General features: G+C 42.8%; 1 protein-coding gene across 1 annotated transcript in view; it reads left to right on the top strand.

Annotated features, from left to right (window-relative positions):
• Positions 1-25,000, top strand: part of mical3b (microtubule associated monooxygenase, calponin and LIM domain containing 3b) — a 109,315-nt gene that overhangs the window by 79,880 nt on the left and 4,435 nt on the right. Inside the window, exons 25-28 of the mRNA XM_076303770.1 lie at positions 4,291-4,371; positions 6,229-6,504; positions 9,347-9,440; positions 9,639-9,689. Coding sequence (XP_076159885.1) covers positions 4,291-4,371; positions 6,229-6,504; positions 9,347-9,440; positions 9,639-9,689 — 502 coding nt within the window. The remainder of the gene's footprint in view (positions 1-4,290; positions 4,372-6,228; positions 6,505-9,346; positions 9,441-9,638; positions 9,690-25,000) is intronic.

The raw sequence follows: 25,000 nt of genomic DNA, 5'->3' as shown, positions 1-25,000 counted from the left end.
AACACTGGGAGGTAAACTAGCCTACATTCAGCTTTATTTGTGTAAGGGACCGTTCGTTATTTATAAACGGGGTCACCGGAGGAAAATAGGGGAGGGTCATGTCTTTTTATTCTTTGTTGAGGGGAGGGTCACCTAACTTTTTTTGTCTAGGAGGGGGGGTCACCCATCTTTTGTATTAATGAAAACAGCAAAAAATCAAAGTGGCTTGTTTGATAGTTGATTTCTGTCGCCATATAACGTTCTCTTTCGTTCCATAGCTCTGTCAATATTGAACAATGAAAATAAGGGAGATATCCCGGGTTTCTCACGCAAAATACGGGAAATGCGATCCGTCCCCATTAACGTTGGAAGGGTTGGAACAACAAAGTAGCCTACTTTATTCACGCCTAACAGCCTATATCCATTTGGTCAACTTTATCCAGCCCTAAAAAAGCTAACTTTGGTTTACTTGTAGTTTACCGTGTAGCCATAGCCTAACTTTAAACAGTGTGCATGTTTATAAAGCATACTTGTGCTTCATTCATCCACACATCCAGCTCCTAACGTTTTGACAAGCATTTCTACCAATTGACCTTGTTCCTGCCCATCTCTAGCTTTGCTGTCTCCATCCTTTCTGTTTTTGTTGTTTGCAAAAAAATATATAGTAGGCCTAGGCCCTATTTATTGGTAAGCAACAAGTGTTACGTTCCAATTAGCAGTGCGTAAAATGTGTTGCGTTCCAAGTAGCAGTGCGTAATTCTGCTTCATAAAGCAGAGTACAGAATACAAATACATTGGTCATATAAATAGCCAGTTTATGGTCTACAGTGTAGGCTAGAGTTGGTAAGTTATGCGCCATGGCAGGTGCGCACGTAGACATAGCCTACGGCCGAACACTGCAAGCGCCAATGAATCGTGCTCTCACAACAACCACGTCGTTAACTTAAATAGGCCTACTGTAGGTTAACATCACTCTGAGTTCGCATTCAAGCAAGCAAAACGATGATTTGAATACATCTGTTTCTCTGGAAGGGCAAGGGGTAACAACAGGACAACACAGAGACAGGCCAGAATGCAGGACTAATGTTATTAGAGTATTACAGTAATATGGGATATTCTACGGGAAAATATTAAAACGGCAAGACAGCGGGGAAAAGTTAAAATGATAGGCCTAAACCCGGAAAAAGTTGGCTTGTTAGGTATTTTTCGGTCCCCGTGATTATTTGTGAAATTGTGCAAACGGTCTTTTCAAGTCATTTGAGAAGGAAGGTGAAGCAAGCTCCCAAATTGACGCTCGTCTGAGAAATTGAGTTTTGGATAATGTTCAGCTTCGGCAGCTTTACAATGACTGAGGAAGCCTAGAGACGAGTCCATAGCAACAAGTTCATGTGTTGAATTTGTTATTACCCAGTGTGCTTTGTTGAATGGTCTCAATGTTTTATTGTTTTATTTCATGTGAATACTTACTAGAGGAGTAAATTATTTCAAGTAGGCTAATGCAGTTGCAGGAAGTGTGCATTTAGTTTCCATGCTTATTGTGTTTCCACAACAATGTTAGTGAGTAAATCTACAGAAATGGCCACCATCTTGGTGAAGTGTGATGTGTAAGATCAGAAAGCAGAGGGTGAGTTTAGAACTAGCTTAAGTCGATGTGTTTTCATAGCGCTCCATTGCGCTAGGTATCGACGATTGGCCGGGGAGGGTCATGTCTTTTTTGAACAGACTGCTGGAGGGTCGTTGAAAATTTTCTTGCAGGGGAGGGTCATGCAACTTTTGATTGAAGCACTCAAAATCCCTCCGGTGACCCCGTTTATAAATAACGAACGGTCTCTAACCTGGAACGGTTGGACATTCCCAGTAGCAAAAGATGAGAAATCATCTGCAAAGGTTACATCAATGAACAAATACATTTTTATGAAACAAAAATTATTTGCTTGACCATGTTCTGTCTTTTTGGCACTGGAGTAGCCCATTGACTCAGATGTGACGTGATCAAGAGGTTTGGACCAAAAACGGCAATACTGCTTTGCGACTTTGGACTTTTATTTTGACAAGTTCTTGTCGTTCTGGTTTGGTATGAATGTTGAGTCATGTCTCATGAAACAGTCATGAATGCTTTATGTGCAGTTTATGACAGCTGCTATGAATGTGTTATGAACTCACCCGTCAAGTAAAGTGTTACCCACTTTTCCATTTACATCGGGATTTTGCAAACATTCAGTGTCAGAGTCAATAAAAATGTCAGAGTCAATAAAATGAGCCCTGCATGAGTAACGAAATTGACAAGCAGCTGTAAGTAAGCATGCTAAACTCGACATCCAAACAGTATTCTAACGTTAGCTTTGAGATACTGCTTGATTGCATAACTTAACTTAGTTTAGTCTCCTTAATGTACTATGTTGTGATAGGACCTTAGCAGAGTTAACTTTAATGCAGCAGTTTTGATTTCGTGGCGCCACAGATTAGTCAACGTATGGGAAACACTGAAAGTGTCAAATTAAAAATATTTGGCTGCACGCTTGATAAATCGACGCGCATATTTTGCGTCAATGTATTTTTTGCGTCGACGTCATCGATTACGTCAACGTGTTGTTGCAGCCCTAGTCATAGGACTCGTATGATTTAAACTGGCATATCTTACATCGACAGTGTTGCAGAACTGTTTGGATTTACATACAAGTTGGTTCAATATTGCAAACAACTCATCTATATTATATTTTACCACGTCGCGGACCATTCGGGAAAGCTTGCGGACCAGTGGTCCCCTGACCACACTTTGAGAAACACTGGTCTACGAAGATCATGACAGTTGTCCAGTCAAATCTTTTACTGTCTATGGTCAAATCCCAGCCAAGCTATAACTGTACAGCTCGTACCACATACTGACTGACAAAAAATCAGAATGAGTAATTATAACAGACGATTAGCCCTGTGGACACACAATATTGAAAAATTGAGATGTGTGAAACAGATGTGGAAAATTGAGATGTGTGAAACACTATTTGACTGAAATAGTAATAACAAATAATTTGTTATAAAAAAAGGCTAAAATGTTTTAACTAAAACTGACTAAGACTAAGATACCTTTAGTTTTCTTTTGACTAAAACTAGACTAAAATGACGAGACTTTTAGTCGACTAAAACTTGACTAACAAAAATGATATTTGAATGACTAAATATGACTAGACTAAAAGACTAAAAAGGACATTACGTCACAAGACAAAGACTAAATTAAGAATAGGTGACAAAATTAACACTAACACACACACACGTAACCTGCGTTGTGTTTGAGCCCTGCACACGCCCGGACTTGAACCCACGAACAGCAACACCTCAGATCGGGAGGCGAGTGCTGACAGTTGAGCCAATAACCCAGGCTACTGGCACGCATGCCAGCAGCACTCTTGAGGCGTCGGGGAGTGTTCCACAAGCACAGCTAAGCTAGCTGGCATCCGTTACACTCACCCCCCTAAACCTCACTCCCGATCCGGGTCACGGGTGCACGTGTAACAGAGGTCGTAATTCGTCCGCCGCTCACGGCCCTCGAACCCGCCACCTCCACACACACCGGCCCTCGAACCCGCCACCTCCACACACACACCCGCCACCTCCACACACACCGGCCCTCGAACCCGCCACCTCCACACACACACCCGCCACCTCCACACACACCGGCCCTCGAACCCGCCACCTCCACACACACCTGCCACCTCCACACACACCGGCCCTCGAACCCGCCACCTCCACACACACCCGCCACCTCCACACACACCGGCCCTCGAACCCGCCACCTCCACACACACCCGCCACCTCCACACACACCGGCCCTCGAACCCGCCACCTCCACACACACCGGCCCTCGAACCCGCCACCTCCACACACACCCGCCACCTCCACACACACCGGCCCTCAAACCCGCCACCTCCACACACACCGGCCCTCGAACCCGCCACCTCCACACACACCGGCCCTCTAACCCGCCACCTCCACACACACCGGCCCTCGAACCCGCCACCTCCACACACACCGGCATGGGAGTGGAACGCTCTAACCACTGAGCTAAAAGCCCAGGCTCCCAACTCAGCGGTTAGAAGCGTTCTTAAGGTTAGGGCTGTGAGGATTTACACGGGCAACTAGCATGCTAGCTCAGTTCGCCTCTGTTACACACACACACACAGATTGCAATGTGTGTTAATATTTTCTCCTAATTTTCTCATGAGATTTCTTCTGCTCTGTTAACGTTGTGTGTGTGTGTGTGTGTGTGTGTACATATGTGTGTGTGTGTGTATGTGTGCGTGCGTGTGTGTGTAGCTCAGTTTTGAACCATCCGACATCCAGAAAGACATAATAAAGGAGGAAGAGGAAGGGGAGGATGAGCAGAATGGAGATGAGGTACACACACACACACACACACACAGAAAATTAACACACACACACACACACAGAAAAGTAACACACACACACACACACACACACAGAAAAGTAACACACACACACACACACAGAAAAGTAACACACACACACACACACACAGAAAATTAACACACACACACACACACAGAAAAGTAACACACACACACACACACACACACAGAAAAGTAACACACACACACACACACACAGAAAATCAACACACACACACACACACACACACAGAAAATTAACACACACACACACACAGAAAATTAACACACACACACATAGAAAAATCAACACACACACACAGAAAATCAACACACACACACACACACACACACACACAAACACACACGCACACCCGCACACATACACTCACACACACAGACACAAACAATGTTCTTAGTCATTTGATTTAATGTTTTATGTTTGCCATTCAGTTGTAATTAGTGGCTTTGATAGTCTTGTAGTTGCAGTGCAGTGGAACTGTCTGTAGATGACCTGTTACAGTGGAACTGTCTGTAGATGGCCTGTTGCTGTGGATGGCCTGTTGCAGTGGTAACTGTCTGTAGATGACCTGTGGCAGTGGCAGATCATTGGTTAGAGTAGCCTCATAGTGGCAGATCATTGGTTAGAGTAGCCTCATAGCTTGTGTGGAGCCTCACAAGACCTAGTCTGCAGAGGTTCAATTCAGAGTCAATGGGCCCTGGTTTGGCACTCAGTACCGTCTGCAGTCAATAGGCCATGGTGTGTGTGGTGTGGTGTGTGTGGTGTGGTGTGTGTGTGTGGTGTGTGTGTGGTGTGGTGTGTGTGTGGGCCCTGGTTTGTTTGGTTCGGCACTCAGTACCGTCTGCAGTCAATGGGCCTGGTGTGTGTGTGTGTGAGGTGTGTGTATATATGTGTGTGTGTGTATATATATATGTGTGTGTGTGTATATATATGTGTGTGTGTGTATATATATATATATATATATGTGTGTGTGTGTGTGTGTGGGCCCTGTTTTGTTTGGTGGGCGAAATGTGAGGTCTATCAACAAGCAGAGTTCTTGGGCATGAACTATAGCGGGCATGTGGTCATGTGGAAGTTTTGATCATATGACATGCGGTCATGTGACGTGGAAGTTTTGATCATGTGACGTGTGGAAGTTTTGATCATGTGACATGTGGAAGTTTTGATCATGTGACATGTGGAAGTTTTGATCTGACTCATCAATGTTTGTGGAGAAGGTCGTGCTCATGATGTCAAATTAGCTGATTGATTTTGCCTAGTTATTGAATTAGCTTTAGTTAGACGTTGCACTTTAGGGCCCGTTGTGTTGTTATATGTTGTCTCATGGTGGTTAGAGGTTATTGCATTGAATAATAATGACCAGTAGGTTACTGTATAATGACCATGGCATTGAAATGAGTGTGTACTGAGCATGGCACTGAGGGTTTGAAGTGGTAAGTAAATGAGGTTCATCATGACTTTAACATAACGAGTCATTAATCAAGTCATTAATCTATGCTTGTATATAGTCTATAGTCAGTAGTCTCTGATCAATAGACAGCTATTTAGTCCAGAACTTTGCTGATGTTGCAGTAGATGGACTTTGATGTAGCTGTGAAGTGTATTGGACTCCCACCTGTGTTTTTAAGATTTGTTTATTGTTTATTGTTAATGTGTTAATTGTTTTTCTCCTCAAGTCTTTTTACATTCCACACGCACTGGCATTCAAGCGCGCATACGCCATTAAGGTATCACCGCATCCTCGCATTTCTATTGGCCGAGCCCTTCTCCACCCTGCGCTCCTATTGGTCCAGTCCCCTCATGCTCTCCCCTCCTGTCCAACAGAGACGCAGCGCTCGACCCCGGCGACCCGCGGGCCCCCAAACCCCGCCGGACTCCTCCTGCTCCACGGAGGTGGTGGGGGTGTGGGTGGTGCCGCCCGATCCGTCCAGTCTGAGCGTGTCCACAGACATCCTGCAGGAGCTGCAGCAGCAGAGGCAGCCGCTGTCCGACACGCCATCGCTGGCCGACAGCAGTGACCCCAAGCACACGCGCAGGATCCAGAAGGAGGCCCAACGACACGCCAAACAACAGGAGCTCAAGAGGCTGCACCGCGCACAGGTGTGTGTGTGTGTGTGTGTGTGCGTGTGTGTAGTGTGTGTGTGTGTGTGTGTGCAGTCTTTGGACCCTATATTAGAAAAAACGAAAACCAGAAACTTTTGATGTTTTGCTAGGAACAGAAACGAAACCAGAAACGTTAAGATTTTGTATGTTCTGGTACAGAACCGTTTATCTTAAATAATGGTAACCTTGGTAACTGGTTAATACCGTTATTTTTTCTTTATATTTCGTTATATTTCTGTGCAATATGACTTGGTGAGGTTCACTTCCGATCGGGAGAAATGTAATAGAGAAGCTTGCCGCCAGCTGTACAGGCAGAATCTTTTTTCATTTCCCTCTGGGCCCTGACAAGGTTTTGGGCATTTGTTTATAAGTTTAATATTCACAAAGGCAGCTATGTACACACCATTGTGGTTGTGTATTGTCTGATGACATAAAGAGACAAAAATGCACTGATTGGGCCCTGACCAGGTTTGTCCAATTGATGTTGTTCACAATGATAGCTATGTAGCCTACCATATTTCAGTTATTTGCACAGATTTAGCTATGAGTTGCACAGGCTTTTTGATGGATGTAGGAACTACAGTGATGCTTCTGTAATGCTTTGTGGTTTTATATTGTTTGATGACATAAGAGAAACAAATGCACTGATTGGGCCCTGACCACCCTGCTGAAAAAAACAGCTAGAAATCAGCTTATGCTGGTAGCTGGTCTTTGCTGGTTTTCTTCCAGCTCTTGCTGGTCTTTGGTGGTGTAGCTGGTTGGGCCACCAGCTGGATATGCTGGCGTGACCATCTGAGGAAGCTGGTCATGCTGGTGTGACCAGCCTGTCTTGTGGGATACAGCTGGTGCAAGATGGTCATGCTGGTGACCAGCCTGTCAAGCTGGTCATGCTGGTTTGCTAGAATGACCAACATAAGCTGGCATGGCCAGTTAAACCAGCAGTGTAGACCAGCAACACCAGCTAAAATGACCAGCTTGAGGTGGTACAACAAGCAAAACCAGCTGAATTACCATCATAAACTGGGAAAACCAGCTGAAGGTATGTTTTCGCAAGAGATTTGCTGGTCTAGCAGGTCAACCATCATAGGGTGGTCAAACAAGCTGGTTAACCAGCAAACCACCTTTAGCTGGTCAGGCTGTTTTTTTTTTCAGCAGGGCAGGTTTGGTCAATTTAAGTTTTCAATGAGCACTATGTAGCCTGCCCTATATGTCATTGGCACCAATTGAGCTGTAAGAAGTATAATGGAGGTGTTCAGTTGTTTGCCGAGAAACAATATGGCAAAAATGGTCCTTGTCTTAATTCATGTACAATACTGAAAAAAATGTAGGCATGTCAGAATTACAGTTATGCCACTTACAAAATGTAGCCTAAAAAAATGTAGGCATGTCAGAATTAGTTACTTTTTTTTACAGTTTTTTAATGTTTGATGACAGGATAGATACTTAAGGAAAATTATGTAGACTACCAATTTTAGGGTTGAACTGAAAACCGGAAACGTTAAAATACTGTTTCTGTTCGGAACGAACCAATTGGGAAAAAATTCTGGTTCAAAGAATTTAGTACCGCTCTGCAGTACATCTAGTTTCATATTATTTAGACTGTCTATTCATACTTGTGTGTGTTTATTTTCGCCTGAGATAGGGGACCGATCACAGAATCGGCTAGCGCCACCACTTCTCAATGAGACGTGGTCTGGGAACCAAACGTTAATTTTCTTGTATTTGAAAAAAAATGCCCAGATCCGTTTATTGGGTGCCACGGATGTCTATCAAATGCGTTTGTGCATAGCTCATCATCGTCTTGCTTTCCCCCTTGTTCTGTGATCGGTCCCCTATCTCATGCGAAAATTTGCTCCATGGTCTCCAGGCTGCCTTAGCAGCGTGAATCAAATCGCGCGCAAGGCAGCATGGGAACACCCAGGCTAGCAAACTGCAAAACCTAGTGGATAACCTGCAAAAGCATGTCACTTGTTCACTCAAAAGCAAGTATTTATGTCAATGAAACTGCCAGTGTCATCAAAATGAGAAGTCTTGACACCATTGTTTATGAACAAGATAGTCAAATGGCTTTGTCATGTTTTCATTACGACAGTTTATGCTCTGTGTTTTCCATGCAAAAAAAGGTCAGAACTCGGTGACACTACCTGATAATGCTCAAGACAGCACTATACAGTACTTGTACAGCCATTTGAAAACTACAGTGAAGTTACAAATTGCTGTAGTTAGGGGAGTAAGTGAGTACAAGACACTGAATATGTACGTTTTACAGTTTTACTGTATATGCTCTTTGCAATTCTACAGCATTGTGACAGAATTTGATTAGTTCACCAATTTTGTATGTAATGACTCAAGACTCAAGACTATTTTATTGGGAACGGCTATATTCAGCATCCATAAGTATAGTTCATTTTGATATGACAAAGCAACTGATAGATGTTCAAAAGCATTTGCAATTTGTTCAGAGGAAGGAGAAATTGGTACTATGATGTGCTCAAATGACTAAATGTTGTGGAGGTTGAACTAATAGTTATGAGAATGTTCATTCTGATCTGAGAAAAGCACCAAAGCAACTGAGAAAAACTGTAAACGGTTGGGGAACTTTATTTGTTTGTTTTAACCGGTTCAGGAACGTCAATTTTAGGGTTGAACCGAAAACCGGAAACGTTAAAATACTGTTTCTGTTCGGAACGAACCAATTGGGAAAAAAATCTGGTTCAAAGAATTTAGTACCGCTCTGCAGTACATCTAGTTTCATATTATTTAGACTGTCTATTCATACTTGTGTGTGTTTATGAGCATGTGTTGTGTGTGTGTGTGTGTGTCTTTGTGTGTGTTTCAGATGATCCAACGTCAGCTGGAGCAGGTGGAGGTGAAGCAGAGGCAGCTGGAGGAGATGGGAGTGGCTGTGGAGAAAGCACTGAGAGGGGAAGCAGGTACTCTCTCACACACACACACACACACAACCATACACAACTACAAATACGGTAAAGACACATACATCATGCCCACACACTGATGGAACACACAGAGCTGTACCTATAGTATAAGTTTGGACACATCAGCAGATATAGTAGTATAAGTATATAGTATAAATATGGACAGAGAAGTCTGACGCTGCACCTTTATTTTAGATTACTGGGAGGACTCCAACTCCACTGCAGTGCTGGACATGCATCTGGGTGGTATGTGGGCCTCACACTTTCTCTTACACACACACACATACATACACACACCCACACACATACACACACTCTCTTACCTTGAACACCATGAACACAACACCATAAACACTACACCATAAAACACCATAAACACTACACCATAAACACTACATCATAAACACCATGAACACCATAAACACTACACCATAAACACCATGAACACAACACCATAAACACTACGCCATAAAACACCATAAACACTACATCATAAACACTACACTATAAACACCATAAACACTACACCATAAAACACCATGAACACAACACCATAAACACTACACCATAAACACCATAAACACTACACCATAAACACCATGAACACAACACCATAAACACTACGCCATAAAACACCATAAACACTACATCATAAACACTACACTATAAACACCATAAACACTACACCATAAAACACCATGAACACAACACCATAAACACTACACCATAAACACCATAAACACTACACCATAAACACTACACCATAAACACTACATCATAAACACTACACCATAAACACTACATCATAAACACCATAAACACTACACCATAAACACTACATCATAAACACCATGAACACCATAAACACTACACCATAAAACACCATAAACACTACACCATAAACACTACACCATAAAACACCATAAACACTACACCATAAAGCACCATAAACACTACACCATAAACACTACACCATAAACACTACATCATAAACACCATGAACACCATAAACACTACACATAAACACTACACCATAAACACTACACCATAAACACCATAAACACTACACATAAACACTACACCATAAACACTACATCATAAACACTACACCATAAACACCATAAACACTACACATAAACACTACACCATAAACACTACATCATAAACACCATAAACACCATAAAGACTACACCATAAACACTACATCATAAACACCATGAACACCATAAACACTACACCATAAACACTACACATAAACACTACACCATAAACACCATAAACACTACATCATAAACATTACACCATAAACACCATAAACACTACATCATAAACACCATGAACATCATAAACACTACACATAAACACTACACATAAACACTACATCATAAACACTACACCATAAACACCATAAACACTACACCATCAACACCATAAACACTACACCATAAACACTACACCATAAACACACTTTTTGAGCCCAAGATCCCTGACCTCGCCCTGAACAAAGGCAAGATCTACCTTGAAGCGTCAAAAGAGAATCAAAGCTAAAATAGTTCCAAATTAAGGCCTTTTATTTAGGCAAATGTACTATCAGGTCAAAAATATCACATCCTCCACCCCCTTATACAGGCGTCAATGAGATGAACACTTAACATAGTCTTTACTTACATGATTTTGGTTTTGATTTTGAAGTGTTTGTGACAACACGTCATGATACATTTGATCATATGAGTTAGCAGCTCATTGTGGCAGTAGCCCAGGCTTCACTAAGCTATGGTCTGCACCCTACTAAGCTACAGTACGACATAATGAAAAAATACCCCTAGAGTCAGCGAGAGCAGGGGCGGAAGATGACTCACTTGTGATAGACATGGTTACTGACCCTGGAACGAATTTGATTACGAGTAAGGAAAACATCTTTGTGGAAGCCACTAGTTCAGAGAAAACTGAGAAAAAGCTGCAGATGTGTGTGTGTGGTTGGCAGAAGGTTACAAGTCTAAAGGGCCTGAAAATTCATCAAGGGAAAAAGAAGTGCTTGGTAGAGGGAACACAGGGTTCCCGCATTGATAGCTATTTCTTAAGAAGTGCATCAAGTCAGTCGGTTGAAGTTCAGCGACAGGAAGAAACCCACAGTTCGCAGGACATCAGTACCCCTGTTGTTGAGGAAAGTTCTAGCACTGAGGCAGAAAGAGAGGCCAGTCAGCCAAGGAGGGAGAAGATTAATGGTCATAGGCCTGGGGTTAGATGGCCAGGCGCAGCAGAATGTAGAATGTGGGAAGATGCTAATAGTGATTTGGTCAGTATCCTGGGTCAGCTCAAGGGGACGGCTGAAAGCAAATTAGAGAAAATGGGAGACATTATTTATAGCTATGGTAAGGAAAGATTTGGGACTATTGAGAGAAGGACAAAACGGCAACATGAGGTAGTTAAATCTAGGCGCCAGCAGGAGATAGATAAACTTATCAAGGAGAGGAGGCAGCTTAAGAAGCAGTGGAGAAAAGCTACAGATGATGAGAAGGAAGGTATTGACTGTCTACAGGCAGATGTGAGGGAGCGGTTAGTAGTGCTAAGAAGAGCTGAAAATATTAGGAAAAATAGGAAGAAGAAATCACGAGCCCGACTAGCATTCTATAAAGACCCATTTAAGTTTGTTAAGTCTTTATTCGTAATGCAGAAGAGTGGTAGTCTTTTGGAACCTAGGCAGAAGCTTGAGGAGTATTTAGAGGGAGTGCACAAAGATAGGGAGAGGTTCAGGGAGATGGTACTTCCTGCTGATATCCCACCTATTGGTGAATTAAGTAGCCAATGCGACGATAGTCCACCAAGGTGGAAAGAGGTGCAAGAAGTAATAAAACGTGCAAGGGCCTCTTCAGCCCCGGGACCTAATGGAGTGCCCTACCGGTTGTATAAGAGTGCACCAGATGTTTTAAGATTTTTATGGCAATAAATGAAGATAGTTTGGAAAAAGCAGAGTATTCCCAAGGCTTGGCGGAGGGCTGGGGGAATATTTATTCCCAAAAAAAAGGACGCAGTGGAGATTAATCAATTTAGGCCAATTAGTCTACTGAATGTTGAAGGGAAGGTTTTCTTTAGTGTGGTGGCACGGAGACTGACAAATAACCTTGAAAGGAATAAACTAATTGATACCACGGTGCAAAAAGCTGGAATTCCTGGCTTCTCCGGGTGCGTAGAGCATACCAGCATGATTTGGCACCAAATTCAATTAGCAAAGCGTGAGAAGAGAGACCTGCACGTTGTGTTCTTGGATTTGGCTAATGCTTTTGGGTCTGTGCCGCATAGTCTGTTGTGGGAGGCCTTTGATTATTTCAGAATCCCAGGTAGCATTAAAAGCCTAGTAAAAGCATACTTTCTGGATATTCAATTATGTTTTACTACAGCTGATTACACCACAGGTTGGCAACAACTTGAGATAGGAATCATGGCCGGATGTACCATCTCCCCACTTGCTTTTACAATGGCAATGGAGGTCATCATTAGGGCCTCAAAATGGGTAGTTGGCGGGGATAAGTTGCAGGGAGGGCCACGCCTCCCCCCGATTCGGGCTTTCATGGACGACATGACAACCTTGACGACAACCATTCCAAGCACCAACAGGTTGCTGGGTAAGTTAAATAGTAATCTGCAATGGGCCAGAATGAAGGTGAAACCAAGTAAGTCTAGGAGTCTCTCAATTATTAAAGGGAAGGTAACAGATAAGAAGTTTGCTATAAATAAGGAGGTGATTCCCACAGTTCTGGAGAAACCAGTGAAGAGTCTGGGAAGGTGGTATGATGCAAGCCTTAGTGATAAATCACAGGTTGAAGACTTGAGACAGGTCACTAGGCAAGGTATTGCAAAAATTGACAAGTCCGGGCTGCCAGGTAAGCTCAAGCTGTGGTGTTTGCAGTTTGGTTTGTTGCCTCGGCTAATGTGGCCATTGACAGTTTATGAAGTTCCTCTGTCAAAGGTAGAGAGGTTGGAAAAAATGATCAACTCCTTTGTCAGAAAATGGCTCGGACTCCCACGCTGCTTAAGCAGTGTAGCCTTGTATGGGAAGGGTATTGTAGAGTTGCCAATATCTAGTCTGACAGAGGAATTTAAGTGTGCTAAGGCTAGATTGGAATTGACTCTTACTCAGTCCAAGGACCCAGTGGTGAGGAAAGTTGCACCCACAGTTAATGCAGGGAGGAAGTGGAACCCAGAACAGGCAGTTAAGCAAGCTCAATCAGCATTGAAGCATAGGGATATAATGGGCCATGTGCAGCACGGGCGGGGGGGGTCTAGGGGTGGGTGCAAGTAAACCCTTGTGGAGTAAGGCTTATGCAGGAGAAAAGAGGAAAATGGTAGTGGAGGAAATGCATAGACAGGAGGAGGCTGTAAGATGTACTAAGGCAGTGTCGCAGGCAAAACAAGGGCAGTGGGTGAACTGGGAAGGGGTGGAAAAAAGACGGATTAAATGGAAAGATCTATGGGGCATGGAAGCTGGTAAGATCAGATTTATGTTAGGTGCTACATATGATGTGCTCCCATCTCCCAAGAATTTAAGTCAATGGTTTGGTGAGGATGATAAATGCATACTTTGCTCGTGTGTGGGCAGTTTCCACCATATCCTATCAGGATGCAAGGTAAGTCTCACCCAGGGGCGGTATACGTGGCGTCATAACCAGGTATTGAAATGTGTGGCAGCGGCAATAGAGGATAAAAGAAGAGAAGTCAATTCATTAGCAGCTAGTAAAGGGGTAAGGCAAATTAATTTTGTACGTCAGGGGGATAAACCTTGTTCCGCGAAGGCCAGGTGTAAAACCGGCCAGTTGAAAAATGGGGCGGGCTGGGAAATGAAGGTTGATCTTGGCCAGCAGATGGCGGTACCTCCACATATAGTGAGTACTAAGCTACGTCCCGACGGAATTCTATGGTCGGATTCAGAGAAGATAGTTTACTTCATTGAACTCACTGTTCCTTGGGAAGACAGAGTGGAAGTGGCCAATGAGCTGAAGAGAGCTAAATACACTGAGATAGCAGAGGACGCAGCTAAGCGAGGTTGGAGTGCACGATTAAGGCCTATTGAAATCGGTGCACGTGGGTTTGTGGCAAGATCTGCTATTGGCTTGCTGTCTGAATTGGGCATTTGTGGTCGAAGTCTAAGGCAGGTGGTTAGTAACATGTCTTTAGCAGCAGAACGGGCAAGCGAATGGTTGTGGGTAAGGAGAAGTTACCCTTCCTGGGGTGCAAGCTAAGGTAAGCTAACTGGTTCATTTGTTTTGGTCGTGGGTAAGGAGAAGTTACCCTTCCTGGGGCGCAAGCTAAGGTAAGCTAACTGGCTCATTTGTTTTGTGTTTGTGATGGACTGTGCCTAGGTTGATGGTACTTGGCTAAGGTTTTTTTTATGGTTTATGGTTCAGTCCGCATCAACGGGACGGACCGACCTAGCCAACTTAGACCATGCCTAGGTTGGTTAAGGGTATTTGGATGCTTGTTGTTGTAATATGGTGGCAGCATGGGGCGTAAGCTAACTGCTAACTGCTGGCTAATTTGTTTTGTGTTTGGGATGGGGCCTAAGCTAACGGGCTAAGCTAACTGGCTAATTTGTTTTGTGTTTGTGATGGGCTGTGCCTAGGGTGATGGTTGGTTGGCCAAGGTTCTTTATGGTTATGGTTCAGTCCACATCAACGGGACGGACCGACCTAGCCAACCTTGACCATGCCTGGGCTGGTTAAGAGTATTTTGGGTATTGGATATTTCAATGTGGTAATATGGTGGCAGCATGGAGGGGAGTGTCTCCAGGACGCTGGTTTCACTGTTAAGCCTTCATGAGGTGTCGTGGGCCTAACTTAACGAAACATCGGTGAATGAGGGTGCCCACTTGATAACCCCAATGACATGCCGCATACTATATAGGCTACTGCTGTTGGATAGGCCATTTGTACTGTGCTTGTGACAATTTGTTGGCGGATTTGTGGGTAGTGTGCTTTTTAAAGTTAAACTTGAGCAGGGGCTTCTGAATGTGTTTTTACCTTGGATTTTGGCACAAGGGATTTTAACATCTAATCCTGTGTATTAATGCAATGATAATGTTTGATCGCTGTTTTGGTATGAAGCATCTTTCACGTAATGAATGCGCACTCTAGAAAGTGAAAGTAACCTAAGCCTAGGCCTACAATGCATTCTGTGTCTGTAGCTGTCTGTGCATGTCCACAATCGATTACACTCTTCAAATCGAGAACAAATTCCTGATCGCTAAACTTTCGTATTCATTTTCTGTCAGTTAGCAGTTGATGTAGAAGCACCTAGCATTACTTGACTTCAGCGGTGACAAGTCCTGCGAGAGACAGAGAGAGAGAGAGAGAGGGCGAGAGAGAGCTGCAAAGTGGTGCTGTACGCGTGTGTGTGTCTGCATCATGGGATTACGTTCGGTTCAAGTCAGAAGTTGGTTCGTCCGGTCCCGCATTCACGCCGCTCCATTATTAGATTAATGTTATCAGACAGCACTGTAATGTATGCAGGAATTTCTCGCATTATGATGGCTAGAGTTGCTGGTCAAATCATGCGCTATACCCGCAATCCCGCGCTGAAATTTAGGCCCTGTAAACGTTGGCGAACATGTGGGAATTTGGTGACTGTTTTTCCTGTTATTCTCGGGATCTACTGGGCAAGTCCTAATAATCTACTAGTCGATCGCGATCAACGGGTTGGCGACCACTGCACCACACCATAAAACACCATAAACTCTACACCATAAACACCATAAACACTACACCATAAACACTACACCATAAACACCATGAACACCATAAACACTACACCATAAACACTACACCATAAACACTACATCATAAACACTACATCATAAACACTACACCATAAACACCATGAACACCATAAACACTACACCATAAACACGACATCATAAACACTACATCATAAACACTATAAACACTACACCATAAACACCATAAACTCTACACCATAAACACCATAAACACTACACCATAAACACTACACCATAAACACCATGAACACCATAAACACTACACCATAAACACTACATCATAAACACTACATCATAAACACTATAAACACTACACCATAAACACCATAAACACTACACCATAAACACTACACCATAAACACCATAAACACTACATCATAAACACTACATCATAAACACTACACCATAAACACCATAAACACTACACCATAAACACCATGAACACTACACCATAAACACCATAAACACTACACAAAAACACTATAAACACCATAAACACCATCTACTGGGCAAGTCCTAATAATCTACTGGTCGATCGCGATCAACGGGTTGGCGACCACTGCACTACACCATAAAACACCATAAACTCTACATCATAAACACTACACCATAAACACTACACCATAAACACCATGAACACTACACCATAAACACTATAAACACCATAAACACTACACCATGAACACCATAAACACTACACCATAAACACCATAAACACTACACCATAAACACTACACCATAAACACCATGAACACCATAAACACTACACCATAAACACTACATCATAAACACTACATCATAAACACTATAAACACTACACCATAAACACCATAAACACTACACCATAAACACTACATCATAAACACTACACCATAAACACCATAAACACTACATCATAAACACTACATCATAAACACTATAAACACTACACCATAAACACCATAAACACTACACCATAAACACCATGAACACTACACCATAAACACCATAAACACTACACAAAAACACTATAAACACCATAAACACCGGGCAAGTCCTAATAATCTACTGGTCGATCGCGATCAACGGGTTGGCGACCACTGCACTACACCATAAAACACCATAAACTCTACACCATAAACACTACACCATAAACACCATGAACACTACACCATAAACACTACATCATAAACACCATGAACACCATAAACACTACACCATAAACACTACACCATAAACACCATAAACACCATAAACACTACATCATAAACACTACACCATAAACACTACACATAAACACTATAACACTACACCATAAACACTACACCATAAACACTATAAACACTACATCATAAACACCATAAACACCATAAACACTACACCGTAAACACTATAACACTACACCATAAACACTATAACACTACACCATCAACACCATAAACACTACACCATAAACACTATAACACTACATCATAAACACTACACCATAAACACTATAACACTACACCATAAACACTACACATAAACACTATAACACTACATCATAAACACTACACCATAAACACTATAACACTACACCATAAACACTATAACACTACACCATCAACACCATAAACACTACACCATAAACACTATAACACTACATCATAAACACTACACCATAAACACTATAACACTACACCATAAACACTATAACACTACATCATAAACACTACACATAAACACTATAACACTACACCATAAACACTACATCATAAACACTACACCATAAACACTATAAACACTACACCATAAACACTATAACACTACACCATAAACACTACACCATAAACACTATAACACTACACCATAAACACTACATCATGCATTCAAACACAAAACAGACCACAAGCACACTACAGTTCACACTACACATGTCTGATCATATACTAGAGTGCATAAGAGCTCTACCCTTCACGTGTGTTGGCGTCTGTGTGTGTGTTGTGTGTGAAAGAGAGAGAGAGAGAGAATGTGTGAATTAGGATGGATGCTTACAATATTGAGCCAAAGACTATCTTTCTTCCTCTGTCTCTCTCTCACACATACACTGATTTTTCTACCCACTCATCTTTTCCAACAGACACACATGTGCGCGCACACACACACACACACATAGTAATTATAGTCAATTATATCCTGGAGCCATTCAAACTGAGAAAGCTCTCTCCCATGATGCACCTCTGATCCTGCTGAAGTTAGGTTTGCTCTTCATTCTCTTTGTCCTCTTCTCCTCTCCTCCTTTGCTTGTGTGTGTGCATTCCTGTGTGTGTGTGTAGTTTCTCCTAGTTCTCCTCTCAGAAGACCCGCCCCTCCTTGTCCTTGTACTTCCTCTCAAGGTAAAGATGCCACAGCCCTGTTCCCTCATTGGCTGCCTTCCTTATCCTTATATACATATATACAGTATGTCCTCCCTCGTCTCTGTTCCAATCTTCCCCTTGTTTTTGTCTTTGTCCTCTTAAACGATCTGGTCAGTGTCCAGAGGAGACCACGAGCACTCCCTCTACGTCTGTCTTGTCTTTTTCCTTTATGTAGTGCAGCAGCCACCTCTCCATCAGCTAGGTATGTCCCTCTCTCTATCTCCCTCTCTCTATCTTTCCCCCTCCCTCTCTCTATCTCTCTCCCTCCCTCTCTCTATCCCTCTCTCTATCTCTCTCCCTTCCTCTCTTTATCTCTCTCCCTTCCTCTCTTTATCTCTCCCCCTCCCTCTCTCTATCTCTCTCCCTTCCTCTCTTTATCTCTCTCCCTCCCTCTCTTTATCTCTCTCCCTCCCTCTCTCTATCTCTCTCCCTCCCTCTCTTTATCTCTCTCCCTCCCTCTCTCTATCTCTCTCCCTACACCTCTCCATCAACTAGGTATGTCCCTCCCTCTCTCTATCTCCCTCTCTCTCCCTCTCTCTCCCTCCCTCTCCCTACCTCCCTCTCTCTATCTCCCTCCCCCCCTCTCTCTATCTGCCTCTCTCTCCTTCTCTCCCTCCCTCTCTCTCTCCCTCTCCCTCCCTCTCCCTCCCTCTCTCCATCCCTCTCTCCCTCCCTCTCTCTCCCTACCCCCCCCCCTCATGCAGTGTATGAGTTCATGGGCCCTGGTGCCAGTGTAATAAGCAAGCGAAGTGCAAAGTTGGTCAATATAGTGGACATATGAATGGTAATAATAATATCATAATAATAGCAGACATATCTATGTTTGCACTTAAAGGGATATTCCACCATTTGGGGAATTAAACTCATTTGCCACCTCCCCTTAAGTTAAACAATTGATTTTTACCGTTCTCAAGTTAATCCAGACGTTCTCTGAGTCTGGCGATACCATTTTCAGCCTAGCATAAGATCATTGAATCGGATTAGACCATTAGCATCTTGCCTGCTAGCATCACGTTTAAAAGTGACTAAGATTTCCGGTAATTATTTTCCGATTTTCTAGGCTGATTTGACATGGAACTATACTCTCTCATGCAGGCGTAATAATCCAGTCACTAACCAATTCGTCTGCTGCAGTTCAACCTTGCAGCTGGAAGTTAGCCTACGGGGACTATTTGTCAGAATTCTCAAGATAGGACCCACGCGCAAGACTCTTACAGGCCGTATTTCAGACAAACTCACTTTATAGTCAGGGGGCCTATGTGGTTTCTGTGGGATTGAAATGTTAATTTTTGGAGAGTGGTTGGACTGTCTTTAGAGGTCATTGAACATGGAGAAAAAGTATGTCTCCATTTTTTTTTACCTGTTTTAACCCTATTTTTGTGAATTTGTATATTTCACTATAATTAACACCATACATTTAGCCTAAATCACTGGCTATGTTGAATAAAGTTCACAAAACAGTTATTTTCTTATTTTTAACAGTATGATTGTATGTCAGTATTATGATTGTATGTCAAACAATTAGAGATAAGATCAATAACCAGTTTCAGTTTCACCAAATACACATACTCCATTGCTGAAAGATAGCAAAATCACAGATGAGACCTCAAACAACATTTACTTCATTTACATATACACAACATATTAGATCTCACCTCCACAATTTCCTCATCAAAATCTACAACTAGTCTACTAAACCTTATTCCTACTCACCTTCTTAAGACTGCCCTCCCCTTCCTGGATAATGTTTTGCTCTAGATTATAAATAATTCAATGCTATCAGGGCATGTACCGCAGTCGTTTAAGACATCTGTTATTAAGCCCTCCCTCAAAAAACCTAGCCTTGTATCGATACTGGTCTTCCTGGACCTCAGCGCTGCCTTTGACACTATAGACAATGACATACTACTTAGGCTTGAAAATTTGATAGGCATCAAAGACTCAGCACTCGCTTGGTTTAGATCAGTGTTTTTCAACCACTGTGCCGGGGCACACTAGTGTGCCGTGAGAGATCATCAGGTGTGTCGCAGAAAATTACCCAAATGTCACTCACTGGTCCAGAAAAGCAACTGTTGCATCAAAGAATTTATAACAACATACTCTCATTGATTGTATGATTGCACTATTTGTGGTATGCAGGCATTGTACAACGGGGGCCCCATATCCAGTATTCACAGAATCATCACATATCCAGTTCAAAACAACAATTAAATTAGATATAGTCACCTACAAATGAAACAGAGGGCGCTTGTTATATTGAGCAGGTCTTGCATAGAAGCCATAGGCCATATCTGTGTATTATTTGAAATTTTAGGCTATGGTATGTCTATTTTTTCTTCACACAGGATTAGTGTGTTAGTGTGTCGTGGGACATTTTAAGTGTCAAAAGTGTGCCGTGGCACAAAAAAGGTCGAAAAACACTGGTTTAGATCATACCTTCCTAACCGTCAACAATTTGTACAGGTCCATAATAAACCATCTACCCAGATTATGGTAAAATGTGGAGTGCCTCAAGGCTCAGTACTGAGGCCCCTGTTGTTTAGCAGATGATACATAACTACATAACATTTAAGGAACATTTCAAAGATAAGGAAGTCCTTATCCTTACCAGATGCCGAGAAATTAATGTTTTGTCATCTCAAGGATAGACTATTGCAATGCTATTGCAATGCTATTATGCTGGCTGTAATAATACCTGTCTAAAGAGCTTACAGCTTATACAAAATGCAGCTGCTCACACACAAAAAATATGAACATATTTCCCCTATCCTAGCATCTGTACACTGGCTACCTGTTAAAAGTCATTGACTTCAAAATTACTTATAGTTCTTGTTTGGTTGCCTGCATTGAAAGAGGACACCTCATGAAGACGCTCTTTTGTCTGCTTCTGACAGAAGAAGCACTTATCTATGCTGGCAGCAGCTGCTGCTGAACAAGTGTCCCTCTAGATGGACCTGATGCAGTTGCAGGTGTTGCTGCAGGTTCAGAAGATGGTCCACCGCGTCTTTTCTGAAGACACGGAGTCCTGCCTGCTTCACATGATTTCTAGTAGCTAATCTTAGCATGCTGCAGATGCTCACTGTTACAGGTGGATTTGTAGCAGTTCCTGTGCCAAACTGCTTTGTTCTGTTGTAAAATAACTGCACTGTAACAATGTAATCGTTGGCTGATCTGTGATACCCATCTCCATACTCTCTCATGGACAAAAACAAGAAATTTGGCATCTGTCTCTAGTGATGGGTCATTCACCAGTCCACACATATCTGCCACTGGATACATAGCCCAAAATCTGTTTCTTTTAGAATATGTGTGCCATCACCTGACTAACAGAAAGACACACCTCAGACACTAGACTGTGCCACCATGAACTATGAAAATGTGCTTGCTCAAATGTAGAAGGCTAGAAGGTCACTAATATCACCAACCATGAAGAACAGAGCACTATGTGCTTCAAGTTATTCGATATTCTAAATTCTATCACTGCCAGCTATCAACAGCCAACTGTCACTGGTAGTCAGGGATGGATTACTGCACGGGCCTACCAGGCCCAAACCCAGAGGCCCAAGGAGTCAGAGGGCCCAAGCCATTGCATGGAATCATTGCCTCAATATCAACACATCATATCAACACATAGGCTATGAATCTGATTGAAATAAAGTATTGGCCATCCCCAAAATGCACCAGAATACAGGAAATCACATCAAATAAATTTAAAAAATGTCCCCCGCAACAATTAGTGGGGGGCCCTTAATACATCTGGGCCCAGGGGCCTGAAAGTTCATAATCCGTCCATGCTGGTAGTGTCTCTCTTTCTCTTTCTCTCTCTTACACACACACACACCTGTCTGTTTGTCTAGCTGATCCTTTACCCTTTCTTTTCTTCACACTTAGGCTTAGGAAGGCCTTACAGACTTCAGCTGGTACTATGTAAAAGTCTATTAAACTTGATTTAACAGAGATCTCTGCACTTTGTGCTCTGAAAAAATGTTTTATAATGTTGTATTGTTTATGTGGTCCACTTTTGCACACTACCTTGTAGAATATATTTGCTTTTTGGCACCAAACCCTATGCTATAATACCAGCAATGTGAGGTTTATGGACAGAACACCAAATTTGACCTTTTCTGAATTTGACCTTTGATTTGGGTCCTTCAAAACCTTCAAAAAAATGGAGACATGTTTTTTTTTACTCTTAAGAACCCTTAAAACAAAGATATAATACTCTCCAAAAATTAACATGTGAATCCCACAAGCCCCCAAATTAGACACATAGGCCCCCCTACTATTATTCTTAAACTACAATCTTGACATTTACAAACTTACTTATTTACAAAACTTTAACCAGACAAAACATAGAGACGATCTGACAAAGAACAGAGAAACAGGGGGGCAAAAATATACAGACTAATTAACAGAAAGAGTACTGGACGAGACCAACAAGCAGGGATGGATTACTGCACGGGCCTACCGGGCCCAGGCCCAGGGGGCCCTGAAGCCCAAGCCTTTGCATGGAATCATTGCCTCAATATCAACAAATCAGGATGTAGGCTATGAATCTGATTGAATTTAGTATTGGCTATCCCCAAAATGCACCAGAATACAGGAAATCACATCAAACAAATTAAACATTTTCTGGGGGAGGACCCCCAAACCCCCCCTCCCACATACATGACAATAAGTGGGGGGGCCTTAATACATCCGGGCCCAGGGGCCCGAAAGTTCATAATCCGCCCATGCCAACGAGACAATAACGGGGACCAGGTGTGAACAGAAACGGAAGGAAACTGAGGAGACAGGAAGTGCAGACCATATAAGGGAAAAGGGGTGGAGACAGTCACATGGCAGCAGACAGGTACACAAAGAATGGCCGGATCCTGACACTATTTTCAGGTGCTGTGCCCATGGTACGTTCGCAACGTTCCTTGATTATTACGCCGGGATGAGAGTATACTGTAGTTCCATGTCAAATCAGCCTAGAAAATCGCCACGTTTCCTTTTGCTGAAAAAAACAGCTAGAAACCAGCTTATGCTGGTAGCTGTTTTTAGCTGGTCTTTGCTGGTTTTCCTCCAGCTCTTGCTGGTCTTTGCTGGTGTAGCTGGTTGGACCACCAGCTGGATATGCTGGCGTGACCATCTGAGGAAGCTGGTCATGCTGGTTTGACCAGCCTGTCGTGTGAGATACAGCTGGTGTAAGATGGTCATGCTGGTTTGACCAACATAAGCTGGCACGGCCAGTTAAACCAGCAGTGTAGACCAGCAACACCCGCTAAAATGACCAGCTTGAGGTGGTACGACAAGCAAAACCAGCTGAATTACCATCGTTAGGTGGGTAAACCAGCTGAAGGTATGTTTTCGCAAGAGATTTGCTGGTCTAGCTGGTCAACCATCATAGGGTGGTCAAACAAGCTGGTCAACAAGCTGGTCAACCAGCAAACCACCTTTAGCTGGTCAGGATGTTTTTTACGTAAGGGATAATGTATAGAACGCCGGTCATTGTCGGCAGGGCCAATCAAACATTCTTTAGAACACAGCTGATCAACCGTCTGCTTTCACTTTTGAATGAAGTTCCAGTCCTTGCATAGTGATATGAAAGAATTGACTTAGAAGCACAAAGCCCATTTTCCTTGACAGCGGTCTGTTATACTTAGCAACGGTCTGTTATTCAGAATTAGCATACCGCCGAACGTTGGGAAGGCCCATTCAAGTGAATGGAGCATTCTGCAGCACTATGAAGAGCCGTGTAATAAAGCAGGGTTATTACACTTTCTAAGTTTTAAATAGGAAAATTACCCGAAATCTTAGCAGGCGAGATGCTAATGTTCTAATCCGATTCAATGATCTATGCTAGGCTAAAGCTAAAAGTGGTATCGCCTGACTCAGAGAACGGCTGGATGAACTTGAGAAAGGTAAAAATCAATTGTTTAACTCAAGGGGTGGAAAATGAGTGTAATTCCCCAAATGGTGGAATGACCCTATTAGTCTTACCCATGGTGTTAAATTAGCAAATGTATTTTGTCTAATTATTAAATTAGCTTTAGTTAAACTTAAGACTACTGTATGTCTTAATTCTCTGGCTGTCCACCAAATATACTGTAGTCTTTGGCTTCCATGTCCACATATCTAATTAATGCTCACTCATCTAATCCTTCAATTCTGTATGTCTACACATGGCCAGTGCATCTGTGAAAAATGTAAATGTGTGTGTGTGTGTGTGTAGTTTCTGTTGGCTCTCCTCAAAGAAGACGTACTCCTTTCTGCCCCTGCTCCTCCTCCAACGGTAGTGACCCCAACTCTCTCCTCTCTCCTCACTGCCTGCTGTAGTGACCCCAACTCTCTCCTCTCTCCTCACTGCATGCTGTAGTGACCCCCAACTCTCTCCTCACTGCCTGCTGTAGTGACCCCAACTCTCTCCT

This window comes from Alosa pseudoharengus, unplaced genomic scaffold (genome assembly GCF_046254945.1).
Source record: "Alosa pseudoharengus isolate Yale_2024_CS ecotype anadromous, Long Island Sound unplaced genomic scaffold, YU_APseudo_1.1 YU_APseudo_1.1_scf_24, whole genome shotgun sequence".
In the NCBI taxonomy this organism is placed as follows: Eukaryota; Metazoa; Chordata; class Actinopteri; order Clupeiformes; family Clupeidae; genus Alosa; species Alosa pseudoharengus.
The sequence above is the reverse complement of the archived record's forward strand: the minus strand, read 5'-3'. Positions and strand labels throughout refer to the sequence as shown.